This window comes from Tachypleus tridentatus, chromosome 3, assembly GCF_004210375.1.
Source record: "Tachypleus tridentatus isolate NWPU-2018 chromosome 3, ASM421037v1, whole genome shotgun sequence".
Taxonomy (NCBI): domain Eukaryota; kingdom Metazoa; phylum Arthropoda; class Merostomata; order Xiphosura; family Limulidae; genus Tachypleus; species Tachypleus tridentatus.
This window is the reverse complement of record NC_134827.1, coordinates 105,621,542-105,642,725: the sequence shown is the minus strand read 5'-3', so window position 1 is coordinate 105,642,725 and position 21,184 is coordinate 105,621,542. Positions and strand designations below refer to the sequence as shown.

At 33.4% G+C, this 21,184-nt stretch overlaps 1 protein-coding gene across 2 annotated transcripts in view; it reads right to left on the bottom strand.

Moving 5' to 3' along the window:
* The window catches only part of LOC143247671 (nose resistant to fluoxetine protein 6-like), a 34,382-nt gene extending 15,285 nt beyond the window's left edge, over positions 1-19,097 (bottom strand). Inside the window, exons 1-6 of one of the 2 annotated variants that reach the window (XR_013026657.1) lie at positions 18,549-19,097; positions 15,801-16,027; positions 8,918-9,035; positions 7,965-8,052; positions 3,054-3,148; positions 566-736 (exon numbers count right to left, since the gene is read on the bottom strand). Coding sequence is in view for 1 of the 2 variants with exons in the window: in XM_076496054.1 (XP_076352169.1) it covers positions 566-736; positions 3,054-3,148; positions 7,965-8,052; positions 8,918-9,035; positions 15,801-16,027; positions 18,549-19,059 (1,210 nt within the window). In the remaining variant the exon portion in view is untranslated. The remainder of the gene's footprint in view (positions 1-565; positions 737-3,053; positions 3,149-7,964; positions 8,053-8,917; positions 9,036-15,800; positions 16,028-18,548) is intronic. The other variant, XM_076496054.1, reaches the window with a different exon arrangement.
* Between the last annotated feature and the right edge of the window lie 2,087 nt (positions 19,098-21,184).

The window sequence follows — 21,184 nt, the reverse complement described above, 5'->3', positions numbered from 1 at the left end:
AACGAATAGTGGGATTGACCGTAACATTGTAACGCCCCCACGGCTGGGAGGGCGAGCATATTTAGCGCGACCGGGATGCGAACCCGCGACCCTCAGATTACGAGTCGCACGCCTTAACACGCCTGGCCATGCCGGACCAGGTGGTTAATTATACTCGTATTATTAGTGTATTACTAAAGAATACATTATGTATTTGGTGACTGAACATTGCCAGATAGTTCGGGTACTCGACTCGTAATCAGAGGGTCGCAAAGTAGAACATCTTTCAGCTGTAACGGTCCACCCCATAATTTGTTAATAAAAGAGTATTCCAATAGCTGGCGATGGGAGGTGATGACTAACCGCCTTCCCTCTTCTCTATCACTGATAAATGAGAGACGGTTAGCGCAAGTAGCCTTCGTGTAGATCTGCGCGAATTTTAAAACAAAGAAACTATAGGTTTCAGATACACACACGTGGTATACAGGCTGGGTTATGTTGCTAGATACAAGCTTTATTTAGTTATTTTAAATTACCTCGCAAAACTAATACTGTATTTCGGAATAAAACGTAAAAAAAGACTCACGAAATACGTGGAAGTTGACAAAGAGATACGTGTGGCATAAGACGATCCAGTTTATGGAAATGACTTTCAAACCGTGTAGAGCTCGTAAATTATCGACCGCAGAACTCGTATTAAAGAGGTTCTGAAGGTTGGAATAAACAGAGAAAGAGCACACCAACTGCGCAGCGAGTCCTGGAATTGTAGGAATTATACAATATACAAAGAGCACACCAACTGCACAGCGAGTCCTGGAATTGTAGGGATTATACAATATACATAGTAACTAAATACTGAATAGAAATAACGAAAAGAGTGTTTGAAATGTTAACAATTGGTATACACTGTAGAAAACCAATATTAAACTATGAAATGTTAACAATTGGTATACACTGTAGAAAACCAATATTAAACTATGAAATGTTAACAATTGGTATACACTGTAGAAAACCAATATTAAACTATGAAATGTTAACAATTGGTATACACTGTAGAAAACCAATATTAAACTATGAAATGTTAACAATTGGTATACACTGTAGAAAACCAATATTAAACTATGAAATGTTAACAATTGGTATACACTGTAGAAAACCAATATTAAACTATGAAATGTTAACAATTGGTATACACTGTAGAAAACCAATATTAAACTATGAAATGTTAACAATTGGTATACACTGTAGAAAACCAATATTAAACTATGAAATGTTAACAACTGGTATACACTGTAGAAAACCAATATTAAACTATGAAATGTTAACAATTGGTATACACTGTAGAAAATCAATATTAAACTATGAAATGTTAACAATTGGTATACACTGTAGAAAACCAATATTAAACTATGAAATGTTAACAATTGGTATACACTGTAGAAAACCAATATTAAACTATGAAATGTTAACAATTGGTATACACTGTAGAAAATCAATATTAAACTATGAAATGTTAACAATTGGTATACACTGTAGAAAACTAATATTAAACTATGAAATGTTAACAATTGGTATACACTGTAGAAAACCAATATTAAACTATGAAATGTTAACAATTGGTATACACTGTAGAAAATCAATATTAAACTATGAAATGTTAACAATTGGTATACACTGTAGAAACCAATATTAAACTATGAAATGTTAACAATTGGTATACACTGTAGAAAACCAATATTAAACTATGAAATGTTAACAATTGGTATACACTGTAGAAAACCAATATTAAACTATGAAATGTTAACAATTGGTATACACTGCAGAAAACCAATATTAAACTATGAAATGTTAACAATTGGTATACACTGTAGAAAACCAATATTAAACTATGAAATGTTAACAATTGGTATACACTGTAGAAAACCAATATTAAACTATGAAATGTTAACAATTGGTATACACTGTAGAAAACCAATATTAAACTATGAAATGTAACTTTACTCAAACACAGTGAATAATACAGTGATACAGTAAAGAAACGAATAATACAGTGATACAGTAGAGAAACGAATAATACAGTGAAACAAACAAGAAACGAATAATACAGTGAAACAGTAAAGAAAAGAATAAAACAGTAAAACAGAATAAAACGAGAAAAGCTAATTTAATAACTTTTGAAATTAAATAGGTCAAGGGGATGTTCTTTTATTAATGTTTTGTCCCAATTTTTCAGAAGACGATAACATTAAAGGAGCCTAGCGTCTAATGTAGTGAGACATAATATTTAATTAAATTATCTGGCATAGGATGACGTTTTATACCTTAATCTGATAAAACTTATAGTTTATCTTTTAATCTGCCTAAATATATTTATTTTATTCTTTACATGATAAAACATTTTTTATCCCTTAATCTGGTAGAAGGTTATCTGAGAAATCATAAGTGTGACGTATCTTGAGACTTCACTTTCATTGGAACTTGGTGTATTTTAACCCTGTCGACGTAAGGTAGCGCTATAGCATTGAACGAAACTCCTCTTTGGCAACTATTGGATCAGTTTAAGTTATATTATAATGAGCTGTTCTTACTTAAACACAAAGTGGGTTAGTTAAGAATACTACGATAAAGATTACAGATAGTTTTACTATGATGTAACATCAGAGCTATTTTTGTCTATTAATTAAGTTCTCGTAACTCACAAGTTAAGGCTTTGTTCACCGTTAGACTTAAGGTTTCATAAAATGTAAGTCATAATATTTTTTTCTTATTCTGTAATGCTACTAATCTGTTAACATGTAGTTTCGAAGGGAAAAAATTAGTGACAGCTATTACCGAAACCCGTAGTGGGCACGTTAAGATAAAAGTGATTAAAGCTACTGACGGTTGTACTGTGGTGTTTTACACCTTTTATATTAAGTAACTCAGTACAGTTTAAAGAACGTTTCACGACGTTTCGGTACGTAGAATGAAAATCAACCATAAGGCTCAAATTTTGACTACCTAAAAAACATCATCTACATTAGATTAGTCTTAATCAGTGGTTATTTGAATACATAAAAGCGTTTCTTTCTTACCTTGTTTTTCTATTGGTTGATCCTTCCACTTGATATAGAACAGCTCGATTACTGTGCCGGTCGTCATTAAGGCCACGAAACCGCTAAGAACTGCTCTGGATATGTAATAAGTTAAAGTTAACTAAAAACGAAACGTCCGTATATATTTTTAACTGAAAGAGAAGAAAGACGTTTCACAACATACCCAGTACAGCCTGAAACTTTATTTTTCTCATAATCGTGAGGAAACGGTAAGATTTACATGAATGGGGAAATATGACATGAAATCAACCACCAGAATTCTCTTATTTATATCTGAATTGTGTAGCAGAACCCGTATAACACGAGGCTAGTGGGATAAGTGTTATAATAAAAAAAAAATTGGTGGAACTCAGATTTTACTGTGGCTGTTAATAATAAGTAAGTAGGAATTCTGAAGATATAAAAGTTGAGTTAGTAGGAATTCTGAAGATACAAAAGTTGAGTTAGTAGGAATTCTGAAGATATAAAAGTTGAGTTAGTAGGAATTCTGAAGATATAAAAGTTGAGTTAGTAGGAATTCTGAAGATATAAAAGTTGAGTTAGTAGGAATTCTGAAGATATAAAAGTTGAGTTAGTAGGAATTCTGAAGATATAAAAGTTGAGTTAGTAGGAATTCTGAAGATATAAAAGTTGAGTTAGTAGGAATTCTGAAGATATAAAAGTTGAGTTAGTAGGAATTCTGAAGATATAAAAGTTGAGTTAGTAGGAATTCTGAAGATATAAAAGTTGAGTTAGTAGGAATTCTGAAGATATAAAAGTTGAGTTACTAGGAATTCTGAAGATATAAAAGTTGAGTTACTAGGAATTCTGAAGATATAAAAGTTGAGTTACTAGGAATTCTGAAGATATAAAAGTTGAGTTAGTAGGAATTCTGAAGAAATAGAAGTTGAGTTAGTAGGAATTCTGAAGATATAAAAGTTGTGTTAGTAGGAATTCTGAAGATATAAAAGTTGTGTTAGTAGGAATTCTGAAGAAATAGAAGTTGAGTTAGTAGGAATTCTGAAGATATAAAAGTTGAGTTAGTAGAATTCTGAAGATATAAAAGTTGAGTTAGTAGGAATTCTGAAGATATAAAAAAGTTGAGTTAGTAGGAATTCTGAAGGTATAAAGTTGAGTTAGTAGAATTCTGAAGGCATAAAAGCTGAGTTAGTAGAATTCTGAAGATATAAAAGTTGAGTTAGTAGGAATTCTGAAGATATAAAAGTTGAGTTAGTAGGAATTCTGAAGATATAAAAGTTGAGTTAGTAGGAATTCTGAAGATATAAAAGTTGAGTTAGTAGGAATTCTGAAGATATAAAAGTTGTGTTAGTAGGAATTCTGAAGATATAAAAGTTGTGTTAGTAGGAATTCTGAAGAAATAGAAGTTGAGTTAGTAGGAATTCTGAAGATATAAAAGTTGAGTTAGTAGGAATTCTGAAGATATAAAAGTTGAGTTAGTAGGAATTCTGAAGGTATAAAAGTTGAGTTAGTAGGAATTCTGAAGGTATAAAAGTTGAGTTAGTAGGAATTCTGAAGGTATAAAAGTTGAGTTAGTAGGAATTCTGAAGGTATAAAGTTGAGTTAGTAGGAATTCTGAAGGTATAAAAGCTGAGTTAGTAGGAATTCTGAAGGTATAAAAGTTGAGTTAGTAGGAATTCTGAAGATATAAAAGCTGAGTTAGTAGGAATTCTGAAGATATAAAAGCTGAGTTAGTAGGAATTCTGAAGATATAAAGTTGAGTTAGTAGGAATTCTGAAGATATAAAAGTTGAGTTAGTAGGAATTCTGAAGATATAAAGTTGAGTTAGTAGGAATTCTGAAGATATAAAAAGTTGAGTTAGGAATTCTGAAGATATAAAAGTTGAGTTACTAGGAATTCTGAAGATATAAAAGTTGAGTTAGTAGGAATTCTGAAGATATAAAAGTTGAGTTAGTAGGAATTCTGAAGATATAAAAGTTGAGTTAGTAGGAATTCTGAAGGTATAAAAGTTGAGTTAGTAGGAATTCTGAAGATATAAAAGTTGAGTTAGTAGGAATTCTGAAGATATAAAGCTGAGTTAGTAGGAATTCTGAAGATATAAAGTTGAGTTAGTAGGAATTCTGAAGATATAAAAGTTGAGTTAGTAGGAATTCTGAAGATATAAAAGTTGAGTTAGTAGGAATTCTGAAGATATAAAAGTTGAGTTAGTAGGAATTCTGAAGATATAAAAGTTGAGTTAGTAGGAATTCTGAAGATATAAAAGTTGAGTTACTAGGAATTCTGAAGATATAAAAGTTGAGTTAGTAGGAATTCTGAAGATATAAAAGTTGAGTTAGTAGGAATTCTGAAGATATAAAAGTTGAGTTAGTAGGAATTCTGAAGATATAAAAGTTGAGTTAGTAGAAATTCTGAAGATATAAAAGTTGAGTTATTAGGAATTCTAAAGATATAAAAGTTGAGTTATTAGGAATTCTGAAGATATAAAAGTTGAGTTAGTAGGAATTCTGAAGATATAAAAGTTGAGTTAGTAGGAATTCTGAAGATATAGAAGTTGAGTTAGTAGGAATTCTGAAGATATAAAAGTTGAGTTAGTAGGAATTCTGAAGATATAAAAGTTGAGTTAGTAGGAATTCTGAAGATATAAAAGTTGAGTTAGTAGGAATTATGAAGATATAAAAGTTGAGTTAGTAAGAATTCTGAAGATATAAAAGTTGAGTTAGTAGGAATTCTGAAGATATAAAAGTTGAGTTAGTAGGAATTCTGAAGATACAAAAGTTGAGTTAGTAGGAATTCTGAAGATATAAAAGTTGAGTTAGTAGGAATTCTGAAGATATAAAAGTTGAGTTAGTAGGAATTCTGAAGATATAAAAGTTGAGTTAGAATCTGAAGATATAAAAGTTGAGTTAGTAGGAATTCTGAAGATATAAAAGTTGAGTTAGTAGGAATTCTGAAGATATAAAAGTTGAGTTACTAGGAATCTGAAGATATAAAGTTGAGTTAGTAGGAATTCTGAAAATATAAAAGTTGAGTTAGTAGGAATCTGAAGATATAAAAGTTGAGTTAGTAAGAATTCTGAAGATATAAAAGTTGAGTTAGTAGGAATTCTGAAGATATAAAAGTTGAGTTAGTAGGAATTCTGAAGATATAAAAGTTGAGTTAGTAAGAATTCTGAAGATATAAAAGTTGAGTTAGTAGGAATTCTGAAGATATAAAAGTTGAGTTACTAGAATTCTGAAAATATAAAAGTTGAGTTAGTAGGAATTCTGAAGATATAAAAGTTGAGTTAGTAGGAATCTGAAGATATAAAAGTTGAGTTAGTAGGAATTCTGAAGATATAGAAGTTGAGTTGGTAGGAAGATATAAAAGTTGAGTTAGTAGGAATTCTGAAGATATAAAAGTTGAGTTAGTAGGAATTCTGAAGATATAAAAGTTGAGTTAGTAGGAATCTGAAGATATAAAAGTTGAGTTAGTAGAATTCTGAAGATATAAAAGCTGAGTTAGTAGGAATTCTGAAGATATAAAAGTTGAGTTAGTAGGAATTCTGAAGATATAAAGTTGAGTTAGTAGGAATTCTGAAGATATAAAAGTTGAGTTAGTAGGAATTCTGAAGATATAAAAGTTGAGTTAGTAGGAATTCTGAAGATATAAAAGTTGAGTTAGTAGGAATTCTGAAGATATAAAAGTTGAGTTAGTAGGAATTCTGAAGATATAGAAGTTGAGTTACTAGGAATTCTGAAGATATAAAAGTTGAGTTAGTAGGAATTCTGAAGATATAAAAGTTGAGTTAGTAGGAATTCTGAAGATATAAAAGTTGAGTTAGTAGGAATTCTGAAGATATAAAAGTTGAGTTAGTAGGAATTCTGAAGGTATAAAAGTTGAGTTAGTAGGAATTCTGAAGGTATAAAAGTTGAGTTAGTAGGAATTCTGAAGATATAAAAGTTGAGTTAGTAGGAATTCTGAAGATATAAAAGTTGAGTTAGTAGGAATTCTGAAGATATAAAAGTTGAGTTACTAGGAATTCTGAAGATATAAAAGTTGAGTTAGTAGGAATTCTGAAGATATAAAAGTTGAGTTAGTAGGAATTCTGAAGATATAAAAGTTGAGTTAGTAAGAATTCTGAAGATATAAAAGTTGAGTTAGTAGGAATTCTGAAGATATAAAAGTTGAGTTAGTAGGAATTCTGAAGATATAAAAGTTGAGTTAGTAGGAATTCTGAAGATATAAAAGTTGAGTTAGTAGGAATTCTGAAGATATAAAAGTTGAGTTAGTAGGAATTCTGAAGATATAAAAGTTGAGTTAGTAGGAATTCTGAAGATATAAAAGTTGAGTTAGTAGGAATTCTGAAGATATAAAAGTTGAGTTAGTAGGAATTCTGAAGATATAAAAGTTGAGTTAGTAGGAATTCTGAAGATATAAAAGTTGAGTTAGTAGGAATTCTGAAGATATAAAAGTTGTGTTAGTAGGAATTCTGAAGATATAAAAGTTGAGTTAGTAGGAATTCTGAAGAAATAGAAGTTGAGTTAGTAGGAATTCTGAAGATATAAAAGTTGAGTTAGTAGGAATTCTGAAGATATAAAAGTTGAGTTAGTAGGAATTCTGAAGATATAAAAGTTGAGTTATTAGGAATTCTGAAGATATAAAAGTTGAGTTAGTAGGAATTCTGAAGATATAAAAGTTGAGTTAGTAGGAATTCTGAAGATATAAAAGTTGAGTTAGTAGGAATTCTGAAGATATGAAAGTTGAGTTAGTAGGAATTCTGAAGATATAAAAGTTGAGTTAGTAGGAATTCTGAAGATATAAAATTTGAGTTAGGAATTCTGAAGATATAAAAGTTGACTTTTACCTGTTCTACCATTTTTTCTTAAATACGAGTTTCGTAGTATTAGTTTCGCTTTATTCAAGAAGTAAAGTTTAGTTTCAAAAAGTCCTTACATTACAGCAATCTGTCCATTTGAAAACGAAGTGGCTTCTTTCACTTCACACCGAGGAACTGAAGCTACGAAACCGACATACTTGGCAGCTACAAGAAATGAAACATTGGACTATAGTACACTGCTCTATGGATAGTTACTTATCTCAGGTATATATTACAATCAGATATTTAAGGGCTGTCTGACGATAACACGGTAAACTGAAAGAAACCTTGACCTTTCTTTCTGCTTCCATTTTATTTATTTTAATAATTTATTTTTAAGTTGATTGATTTGTCGAGAGCAGAGCCACATTGGGCTATCTGTTGTGTCCCGCTGAGAGCAGAGCCGAATTGGGCTATCTGTTGTGTCCCGCTGAGAGCAGAGCCACATTGAGCTATCTGTTGTGTCCCGCTGCTGATAATCTAACCGCGGATTTTAGTGTTGTTAGTACGTGAACATACTTCAGTGGGACAGTGGTTGTCAACGTTGCACGTTAAACCCGAAAATGTTATCCATCACGTGCGGATTCTTCTCAAAACGTCGTTTGAACTTTTACGTAAGTAAATCATTTTCACTGAAATCGGGTCACATTTTGTTAAACTTAAAATGTTGACAACCACTGGATATAGATTCTCTAGACAGAACGCGACGTGAAAGACTTAACGATCGTATTATAATTCAAACATAACAAACAAAATAATAAAAAATGTTCATTGTGGTAACCGAAACAATAATTTGATTTAAGTAAGAGTTTCTTTTTTTCTTTCCGAAATGTAAAAACATGATATAAAAAAAATATGTTTAATTATTTATAAAATCTACATAGCTGAATTATGGGAAATCCATAATTAAAACCAAATAACTTTTACGAAATTTAAATTCGCAGGCCTGTGTTATTAGTCTTCAGTAATATTACGTCATCAAAATGTCCCTGGCTACTTCCACTCAATAGATGGAAAGCTAGACTCTTACCTGCGTTTGCAATGTTTTCAATGTCCTGTCTTCCACAAGTCGAAGGAACACAAACCCCAAACCGGAAGGACAAGAAGTAGAAAAATCGGGCATTTTCAACACCAATTGTTCTCCAAAACTAATAACAATAAAATATCAAATTTAATATCTATAGATTATAGAAATCTGATTTATTTTCTATTTCAGAACATCTTCGATTTTTTTTCCTTGTCACAAGTTATAACTGGTAGTATTTCAGAAATTATCCCGTTTTTACATCAGTATTTACTTATGAACAAATCAAGTATAATTTATTTATTTTATACACAATATAAATTTGGGGTTGATTCTCTGTTGGCTCAGCAGCAATCATGTTTTTCATTGCAAAAGTTTTTTTTTGACATTCATATTATGGTATTATATGCAACAGGTGGAATTATGACTCACTTTGTAGATTAGTATACTATCACTTTGTGGTCTAATGGGTGGATTACTACTGCCACTTTGTGGTCTAATGGGTGAATTAGTATTGTCACTTTGTGGTCTAATGGGTGAATTAGTATTGTCACTTTGTGGTCTAATGGGTGGATTAGAATTGTCACTTTGTGATCTAATGGGTGGATTAGAATTGTCACTTTGTGGTCTAATGGGTGGATTAGAATTGTCACTTTGTGGTCTAATGGGTGAATTAGTATTGTCACTTTCTGATATAATGGGTGGATTAGTATTGTCACTTTGTGGTCTACTGGGTGGATTAGTATTGTCAGTTTATGGTCTAATGGGTGGATTATAACGGTGAACAAATATCAGTCAATTGTTAAGTTGGTGAATTGGAATCAGTAAGTTGTTCAATAGCTGGACGAAGATCAGTAAGTTGTTCAATAGATGAACAAAGGTCGGTAAGTTGTTCAATATATGGGCGAAGATTGGTGAGCTGTTCAATAGATGAACAAAGATCAGTAAGTAGTTCAATAAATGAACAAAGATCAGTAAGTTGTTCAATAGATGAACAAAAATCAGTAAGCTGTTCAAAAGATGAACAAAGATCAGTAAGTAAGTACTGCATTGTTAGTTTGAAATGTTATCTATCTCTTATTATTGTTTCACCTAAACTCATTTGTTCCTTTAATCTGTTGACTGCCAAATATTTCAGCTGCTACAATACAACTCCAATGCTTCCTCATTTTGTAACGTTTTTCGTGACGCCATTTTGGATTGATAGAGAAACAATTTGTAAGTAGGTCAGATGCATGTATGGTGCTGACATCTAGCGTTGAAGGTGGGTATTATTAAGAACGAATTAATTCGTCCGTGGCACTGTGTTACCGATCGGCTTCGACGAGTTATCTCGTCTGCGGCACTGAACAGGTTAATGTATGGCTGTAACAGAAAATGTCTAAATGTTACAGACACTACGGACAATGTCCACTACTTGAGGATGGTATAATACTGTCGTACATTTGTTATAAAGTGTTTTTTTCACTACTCAACCAAACCGTCTTCAAACGTTTATTTTCTAAAAAATATGAGTTCTTCGTCATCAAATTTAAATCCAGGTACCCAATAACAACATTGTATCTCATTTGGGATTTTACAGTTAGCCAATATCAACACTTTATCTCATATGGTGCCTTACAATTACCCAATAAAAACACTTTTTCTCATTTGGTGTTTTAAAGTTACCCAATAACAACACTTTTTCTCATTTGGTGTTTTAAAGTTACCCAATAACAACACTTTATCTCATATGATGTTTTAAAGTTACCCAATAACAACACTTTATTTCAAATGATGCTTTAAAGTTACCCAATAACAACACTTTATCTCATATGATGCTTTAAAGTTACCCAACAACAACATTTTATCTCATATGATGCTTTAAAGTTACCCAATAACAACACTTGATCTCATGATGCTTTAAAGTTACCCAATAACAACACTTTATCTCATATGATGCTTTAAAGTTACCCAATAACAACACTTTATCTCATATGGTGCATTTAAGATACTCATTTGAAGAATTATACGTAATGATGCATTTAATTTAAAACATACAACTACATTTTTGTTACCATAGGCAAGACATTGACCTATTCAACTTTTACTCTTAATATACATCCTTATAAGCCTACAGCCATTTTTTTTTTACTATCTAACCTTTTGTTATAAGCCACGTAAACAGGTTTCGAATGTGATTTTGACAAACTAGTCACGCGAGAAATAATTGATATTCTATAATTATCCTGTTGCATTCAAACTAGAAACTTACGCAAGCGAGGCTTAACTGGAAGCGTTTAGCAGTTTTGTTATAGAGATTTGCCTGTTAGAAATAATGCTCGCAGACAAGACAAACTAGAAACTTACGCAAGCGAGGCTTAACTGGAAGCGTTTAGCAGTTTTGTTATAGAGATTTGCCTGTTAGAAATAATGCTCGCAGACAAGACAAACTAGAAACTTACGCAAGCGAGGCTTAACTGGAAGCGTTTAGCAGTTTTGTTATAGAGATTTGCCTGTTAGAAATAATGCTCGCAGACAAGACAAACTAGAAACTTACGCAAGCGAGGCTTAACTGGAAGCGTTTAGCAGTTTTGTTATAGAGATTTGCCTGTTAGAAATAATGCTCGCAGACAAGACAAACTAGAAACTTACGCAAGCGAGGCTTAACTGGAAGCGTTTAGCAGTTTTGTTATAGAGATTTGCCTGTTAGAAATAATGCTCGCAGACAAGACAAACTAGAAACTTACGCAAGCGAGGCTTAACTGGAAGCGTTTAGCTGTTTTGTTATAGAGATTTGCCTGTTAGAAATAATGCTCGCAGACAAGACAAACTAGAAACACTAAAAATATTTACAGAATTATTTTAAAATTGCCAGTTATTCGATATATTCTTAAGTATAGTCAAGAATATAAATTATGGAATGTCGTATTCACACTTAAAACCCAAGCTTGGAAAGTTTCAAATTACTTAGTTTATCTACGAAGCAAGCTGTTATGTATTCAGGTCCTCGTCATGACTATCTAACACCACCATGTAATTATGATGTATTCAAACCATCGCCATGACTATCTAACACCACCATGTAATTATGATGTATTCAAACCATCGCCATGACTATCTAACACCACCATGTAATTATGATGTATTCAAACCATCGCCATGACTATCTAACACCACCATGTAATTATGATGTATTCAAACCATCGCCATGACTATCTAACACCACCATGTAATTATGATGTATTCAAACCATCGTCATAACTATCTAACACCACCATGTAATTATGATGTATTCAAACCATCGCCATGACTATCTAACACCACCATGTAATTATGATGTATTCAAACCATCGCCATGACTATCTAACACCACCATGTAATTATGATGTATTCAAACCATCGTCATAACTATCTAACACCACCATGTAATTATGATGTATTCAAACCATCGCCATGACTCTCTAACACCACCATGTAATTATGATGTATTCAAACCATCGCCATGACTATCTAACACCACCATGTAATTATGATGTATTCAAACCATCGCCATGACTATCTAACACCACCATGTAATTATGATGTATTCAAACCATCGTCATAACTATCTAACACCACCATGTAATTATGATGTATTCAAACCATCGCCATTACTATCTAACACCACCATGTAATTATGATGTATTCAAACCATCGCCATGACTCTCTAACACCACCATGTAATTATGATGTATTCAAACCATCGCCATGACTATCTAACACCACCATGTAATTATGATGTATTCAAACCATCGCCATGACTATCTAACACCACCATGTAATTATTATGTATTCAAACCATCGCCATTACTATCTAACACCACCATGTAATTATGATGTATTCAAACCATCGCCATGACTCTCTAACACCACCATGTAATTATGATGTATTCAAACCATAGCCATGACTATCTAACACCACCATGTAATTATGATGTATTCAAACCATCGCCATGACTATCTAACACCACCATGTAATTATGATGTATTCAAACCATCGTCATAACTATCTAACACCACCATGTAATTATGATGTATTCAAACCATCGCCATTACTATCTAACACCACCATGTAATTATGATGTATTCAAACCATCGCCATGACTCTCTAACACCACCATGTAATTATGATGTATTCAAACCATCGCCATGACTATCTAACACCACCATGTAATTATGATGTATTCAAACCATCGCCATGACTATCTAACACCACCATGTAATTATGATGTATTCAAACCATCGCCATTACTATCTAACACCACCATGTAATTATGATGTATTCAAACCATCGCCATGACTCTCTAACACCACCATGTAATTATGATGTATTCAAACCATCGCCATGACTATCTAACACCACCATGTAATTATGATGTATTCAAACCATCGCCATGACTATCTAACACCACCATGTAATTATTATGTATTCAAACCATCGCCATTACTATCTAACACCACCATGTAATTATGATGTATTCAAACCATTGCCATGACTCTCTAACACCACCATGTAATTATGATGTATTCAAACCATCGCCATGACTATCTAACACCACCATGTAATTATGATGTATTCAAACCATCGCCATGACTATTTAACACCACCATGTAATTATGATGTATTCAAACCATCGCCATGACTATCTAACACCACCATGTAATTATGATGTATTCAAACCATCGCCATGACTATCTAACATGACCATGTAATTATGATGTATTCAAACCATCGCCATGACTATCTAACACCACCATGTAATTATGATGTATTCAAACCATCGCCATGACTATCTAACACCACCATGTAATTATGATGTATTCAAACCATCGCCATTACTATCTAACACCACCATGTAATTATGACGTATTCAAACCATCGCCATTACTATCTAACACCACCATGTAATTATGATGTATTCAAACCATCGCCATGACTATCTAACACCACCATGTAATTATGATGTATTCAAACCATCGTCATCACTATCTAACACCACCATGTAATTATGATGTATTCAAACCATCGCCATTACTATCTAACACCACCATGTAATTATGATGTATTCAAACCATCGTCATCACTATCTAACACCACCATGTAATTATGATGTATTCAAACCATCGCCATGACTCTCTAACACCACCATGTAATTATGATGTATTCAAACCATCGCCATTACTATCTAACACCACCATGTAATTATGATGTATTCAAACCATCGCCATGACTATCTAACACCACCATGTAATTATGATGTATTCAAACCATCGCCATTACTATCTAACACCACCATGTAATTATGATGTATTCAAACCATCGTCATCACTATCTAACACCACCATGTAATTATGATGTATTCAAACCATCGCCATGACTATCTAACATGACCATGTAATTATGATGTATTCAAACCATCGCCATGACTCTCTAACACCACCATGTAATTATGATGTATTCAAACCATCGCCATTACTATCTAACACCACCATGTAATTATGATGTATTCAAACCATCGCCATGACTATCTAACACCACCATGTAATTATGATGTATTCAAACCATCGCCATTACTATCTAACACCACCATGTAATTATGATGTATTCAAACCATCGCCGTGACTATCTAACATGACCATGTAATTATGATGTATTCAAACCATCGCCATGACTATCTAACACCACCATGTAATTATGATGTATTCAAACCATCGCCATGACTATCTAACACCACCATGTAATTATGATGTATTCAAACCATCGCCATGACTATCTAACACCACCATGTAATTATGATGTATTCAAACCATCGCCATGACTATCTAACACCACCATGTAATTATGATGTATTCAAACCATCGCCATGACTATCTAACACCACCATGTAATTATGATGTATTCAAACCATCGCCATGACTATCTAACACCACCATGTAATTATGATGTATTCAAACCATCGCCATGACTATCTAACACCACCATGTAATTATGATGTATTCAAACCATCGCCATGACTATCTAACACCACCATGTAATTATGATGTATTCAAACCATCGTCATCACTATCTAACACCATAATTATTTATTATTATCGAACTTTTGTTGCTGATCACTTGTTCTCTCCATCCGAACTACCGAATCTGAATAGTATAAGCCCATTCCTCAGTTCTTTATATGATTAGAATGAAGTTTTTTTGGTTAGGCTAAATTGGTTGTTAAAAATCTTAACTCATATTCTTAAGTTTTTGGTGTCTTTCTATCGTGCTTAATTACAGGTATCGGTTTGTTTCTTCGAAGTTAAACACAAAGCTACACAACGGGTTGTCTGTGCTGTGCACCACGGGTATTTAAACCAGGTGTCACTTCACCACCAGGGAACACAGGGGTCGGATTACTTGTATACAACCGAATTTCATAGAAATGTAGGTTAACGTAACAAAACTATTATCACGTGGTTCAATAATTATGCTTGTCGTAAAAGTTACACAATGGGCCAACTGTGCTCTGCCTGCCGCAATAATCGAAACTCCGTTATTGGAGTCATAAATAAGTCAACTCTTTTATCGCTAGGACTGAGCGACTGTGATATATAAACAGTGTTGTTCCTAAACCTTAATTTATATAACTTTCTATAGAATATTTAACCAGTACCTGGGTGGCAATACGTATCCAACATGATGTGTTAATTATTCTATGCTATTTTAAAAGATAGAAATGAATTAGCGTACAATTAGAAATGCACAAGCGACTACGTTTCAAGTCAAGTTAGAACGCCATCTGTCGTACAAAATTAACAATAGAGAAGTTTTACTCAAATTATCAAAATTAGGTTTTCTTTCAGTTGGTGAGAAAGAAAAGTTCTTTACCGCATTATCTTTTCGTACGTCCTCAAAGCCTTTAAGATTTCCTTTTATAGAGTAAAATCTGGGTTTAGGAGGTAAAGGTGGACGAAATGAAACCGTACAGTAACTTCCTCTGAATAACTCCTTCTGAGATTGAGTTGCAACAATATTCATACATTCGTCATAAGAACCAAAGCCTGTGATTGTCCCAGTCAAGATGCCTCCTGGTGGTTTTCCTGTAGCGTCTAACACTGAAAAAGAACTTTTTAAATTAATGTTTGATCAAAATTCGTCAACGGAGAGGGAGAGAGAAAATATTCACAGAATATATAAACATTTAGACGTAAAGGAAAATAGAATAACACTGAACTAAATTTTCACAAATAAACCAACAAAAAGAAGGGAGAGTTGATTTAAAAAAACACGATTTAAAATGTTGAGTACGTTTTAATTTCAATAATTATCAAAATTATTAAAAATTACCGCTAAAAACAATTCTTATTTGAAATTTGTTACGATAGACGTAAGTCAAAGCTACTGTTTTCAGGGAGAGAAACGATTTTCAAACAAAATATAATCAAATAAGAACTAAAAAAACAACAACAAATATTCAAAAAATAATAAACAAAATGTTAAGAAATCTTAATTTTGTTTTATTTTGTTTCAGATGTTTCGTGTGAAGCTACACACAGGGCTATGTGCTAATAGTTGTCCTTAATTTTTAACTTATGAACTAGAGAGTAGGAAATTAGCAGTACCCACCGCCAATTTATAGGTGGCCTTTATCTGGAAAAAACAGCGTACTGGTTCTTAACCCGTGAAACCGGCATGGCCAGGCCTTTAAGGCACTCGACTTGTTATCTGAGGATCGCGGGTTCGAATCCCCGTTACACCAAACATGTTCGCTCTTTCAGCCGTGGGGGCGTTATAATGTCCCGATCAATCCCACTATTCGTTGGTAAAAGAGTAGCCAAAGAGTTGGCGGTGGATGGTGATGCTTAGTTGCCTTCCCTCTAGTCTTACACTGTTAAGTTAGGGACCGCTAGGGTAAATAACCCTCGTGTAGCTTTGCTTGAAATTTAGAAACGAGAGTGTGAACGAGAGTTTTGTTTGTTTGTTTTGTTTGATTAACAACCCTCAAATTAGGGGTGCGATTTCACTCGGGGGAGTCAGCAGATAGCCCGATGTAGCTTTGCTGTAAGAAAACACGCATACACACTCTATATACAACGAAAACAGTTCTAAAATATACCATTTACCTAACAAAAACAAACTGCTTCCTTATGGACAATAAAAGTAGTCTTAAAATAAACCATTTCATCTATGGCCAACGGAAATAGATTTGAAATGAACTGCTCTCTCTATGGACAACGAAAATGTTAACATGGTCGATAACGTAAATGACTAAAATAGATAGATAATTCTTACGCACTTTATGAGAGATATGATTCATATCATCATGAGATACCTGTAAACCGTCTATATCAGGGAGATTACTTTAATATTAAAAACCAATGATGAATAAATTTTCCGTTAATTATTTTATTTTAATAAATACAAGGTTTTTATTTTAAGTAATATCCACAGTAATACTATTCACAGAATTACTAATAAATGTAAGTCTAATAGAATTTTAAAATTAATAATATAGATGTAGAATACAAAAAAGGGAAGGTATATGAAAGTTAAAGTAAAATTCCCGAATTTTTCTCTAAATTATTAAATAAAATTTATTTTATTGTAATCTCGCGAGACATTTGCGAACTAACTTTTTGTGTTTTGAAATTCAGTGTCATCCGCGCCGAGTTGTTTTTGTATCGTACGCTAGCTTTAGACGGTGGTTTCTAATGAAAACAAATAAATCTTATGAATAAATCACAAAACGTAAGTTAAATAACACTTACTGTATCTAGTTCATTATGCACTGGGAAAATAAAACGATTGTAATGAAAAATATTATTTAATGTGTCATGGCTGAATCTAAGTTGTTCTAAACCAGTTTCTGGTCTAAAATCATTTCGATGTATAAATTAGCAGATTAGGCTAAACACGTTAGTGTTTTTAAAGCACTTATTGTACGAAATAATCTGTTTGGCCTATAAAAACGGAATCAATGACTATAAAAATTATAGGTTGGTTATGGATATGGATAACGCAAGGAGCAAAGTCATATTTTTCAAAATTGGTTTAACTGTTTACGTATTCTGTCATATAATAGCTGGCCTGCGTTTTATTTCACTTGTATTTCTTTGTTGTCCTGAGGGATAATCTTTCACGATTGAAAAACATTTTCACTCTACTAGAAACTCTAATGTCTTAAATGATGTGCAAAAAAATGTTTGCTTAGTGTACTATATTGTCTTAAATGATAGACAACAATATATTTAGTGTTTTGTGAATTTCGCGCAAAGCTACACGAGGGCTATATGCGTTAGCAGTTCCTAATTGTACAGTGTAAGACTAGAGGGAAGGCAGCTAGTCATCACAACCCACCGCCAACTCTTGGGCTACTCCTTTTACCAACGAATAGTGGGATTTACCGTAACATTACAACGCCCCTACGGCTGAAAGGACGAGGATGTTTGGAGCGACGGGGATTCGAACCCGCGGATTACGAGTCGAACGTCCTTAACCCACGTTATCTATACTTATTGTATTACATTGTCTTAACTAAATACAATAACTTAATAAATAAATAACTTAACAACATTTCTACCATTTTCTTAATGACCTAAAGTTTGTCTGTCATAATGAAACATTACATAAACTTACTTCGAATCGCCCATTCCTTTATATTACGAATCCCTCTCAACAGTTTTAATCCACTTCCCAGACAGTTTGCAGATACGTTCACATTCGATCCAGATCTTATTATCATTGGTAGAATTCTACGAACGGCATTCTCTGCAAGCTGTTTAATTACTTTATCAGTTTTATACCACTCTTCGAAGGCTTTGGAAACGGGAGTTGACGTTTCTACAGTTTCAGTCGAAGAAACGGTGACATTAATCGCTTCGTTTTCGATCACGGAAGACAATAATTTACTAGATGTTTCGCTTTTCTCAGTCGCGCGAGATATCGGTACAAAAGTAAACATTGGATTTTTTGGAGTCGTATCAGTTGGGACATGAGTGAAAGTTTCCTTTGTTTCAGTCTGAGAGAATGATAATGTTGGCATATATTTCTGAGTTGGAGTCACGTCATCTTCTGTGCTTAACGCTAACTCCTTGTTAGAAAATAAAATAAAAACTAAATACGTTAGTTGAACGTATGAGGTACCCATTCTCTCACTTTGATATGACAAGGGTTATAGTTTTATCTTTTATAGTTGGTTGAACTGAGAGAAACTTGTGTTCGCCTCGCGTGTAAGACTTGCAGTTGATTGGTTGATGAATATTGTAAAAAATTACTCAGATACATTTAATTCGTCGAGAGTTTCGTGTCGCTCAAGGTCATGGCCTTGGAATATGGTTATTCAGTTATTGCAAAACCAGTGTTTCGTCAGAAGTCGAAAAACTACTGGTATTTCGTAAATTGTAACTATCGAGATTGTGTTGATTGTTATTCCTCAAAAATTGCATTCTGCAGTGAATTAAAATATTATAAAGTTCTTTAAAAAAGTGGATTTTTGATTTACTGATTTAGGTCATTGTGAATGAGCGTGGCCTAGTAGACAAGTAAACTGTTACTTGAATTTCGCGCAAAGCTACACGAGAGCTATCTGCGCTCTTCAGATGGGACAGCGGTAATTTAAAGCACTTACAAAGACAAAAATCAGGGATTCTACTCTTCTTGTGAACCAAACCCATTGTGGTTCTGCTCTAAAACTAACCAACAATACATGAACATTTAGTGTTAATATTGCAATAAAGTTAGGCCTGCCAGGTGGATAAGGTACTCGACTCGTTATCTGAAAGTCGTGGGTTCAAATCCCCGTCACACCAAACAAGTTCGCCCTTTCATCCGTGGGGGTGTTATAATGTGACGGTCAATCCCACTATTCGTTGGTAAAAGAGTAACCCAAGAGTTGGCGGTGGGTAGTGATGACTAGCTGCCTTCCCACTAGTCTTAAATTGCTAAATTAGGGACGTCTATCCCAGAAAGCCCTTGTGTAGCTTTGCGCGAAATTAAAAAAGAATAAAAAACCAAAAATTCCTAGCTTCGTGTGCAACTGGTGACTGATGGGAAAGTTATTCCAGTCAAACTTGTTTGCATTATTTTTACTGAATTCCTCTGTATTTACTAGAAGACGAAGAAATTTTGTCTCTACTTTGGTATCACAGTTTCCTTTGATCCACTTCAGTAAACTGGATCATTGGTTTATAAGCACAAAACTAACCGTCTGTCTCTGCCCCCAGAGAAACTGATTTTGTTTTTTATATCACAGGTAGAATATCTTAGCAGGTCACGGACATTCCACCTCGCGCATCTGATCATCTGGTTACTTGAAGAACGTTAAAGTGATTTAGGTCACTTGGAGTTGAGCTTGGAAGATAGTTCATTGAAATTATTTTAAGATCTTAACAGGAACCAGTGGTGTACCAAACCTCCGTGTGAAAGATGTCTTTACTGCTTGTTTGTTTGTTTGTTTTGGAATTTCGCGCAAAGCTACACGAGAGCTATCCGCACTAAACGTTCACTAATTTAGCAGTGTAAGACTAGAGGTAAGGCAGCTAGTCATCACCGCCAACCGCAAACTCTTGGGCTACTCTTTTACCAACGAATAGTGGGATTGTCCATCGCGTTATAACGTCCCCACGGTTGAAAGGGCGAGCATGTTTGGTGCGACCGGTATCCGAACCCACGACCCTCGGACCTCAGATACGAAGCTAAGAAAGCAAAAAACACAACAGGCGTCTTCTGATCCACTTTCCATTTTATTTTGTACGATGTTTGTGTGAGACAGGTTCCGTGCTTTGCGCTGTTCACTTCTTTCTTAGTGTCTTTTTGTGTAATTATGGTGATTATTTGCTTCTGGTCTCACTCGTCTATTTTCGTAACGAGTGGTTTATAACGACAGAGAAGACAAGGAATAAAAACTGTGTTTTCATTTTATTAATAACCATTATAATTTGTTTTTTATCTGCAGTACACTGGAGATCTACCAGATGGCGGCCCTATTTCTATACTTAAAATTTCTAAGCCTAAATATTAATTATCGGGGTGTTTTAGTTGAAGAAGGTGATTTCAATTAAAAAATTATCAAATTTGTTATTACAATCAAACTTTGAATTTAGGTTTCTATGGAAACTTATAGTGTACGGATAGTCTTTATTATATGCTTTTTATAATATTATTATTTATCTTATTTTAAATGTTCCCAAACATCTCTAATATCATTACCGGTATAACATCAATTTTTCGATGTTTTTAATATTTATTTTGCAACGTTTTGTTTTCCCTGAGTG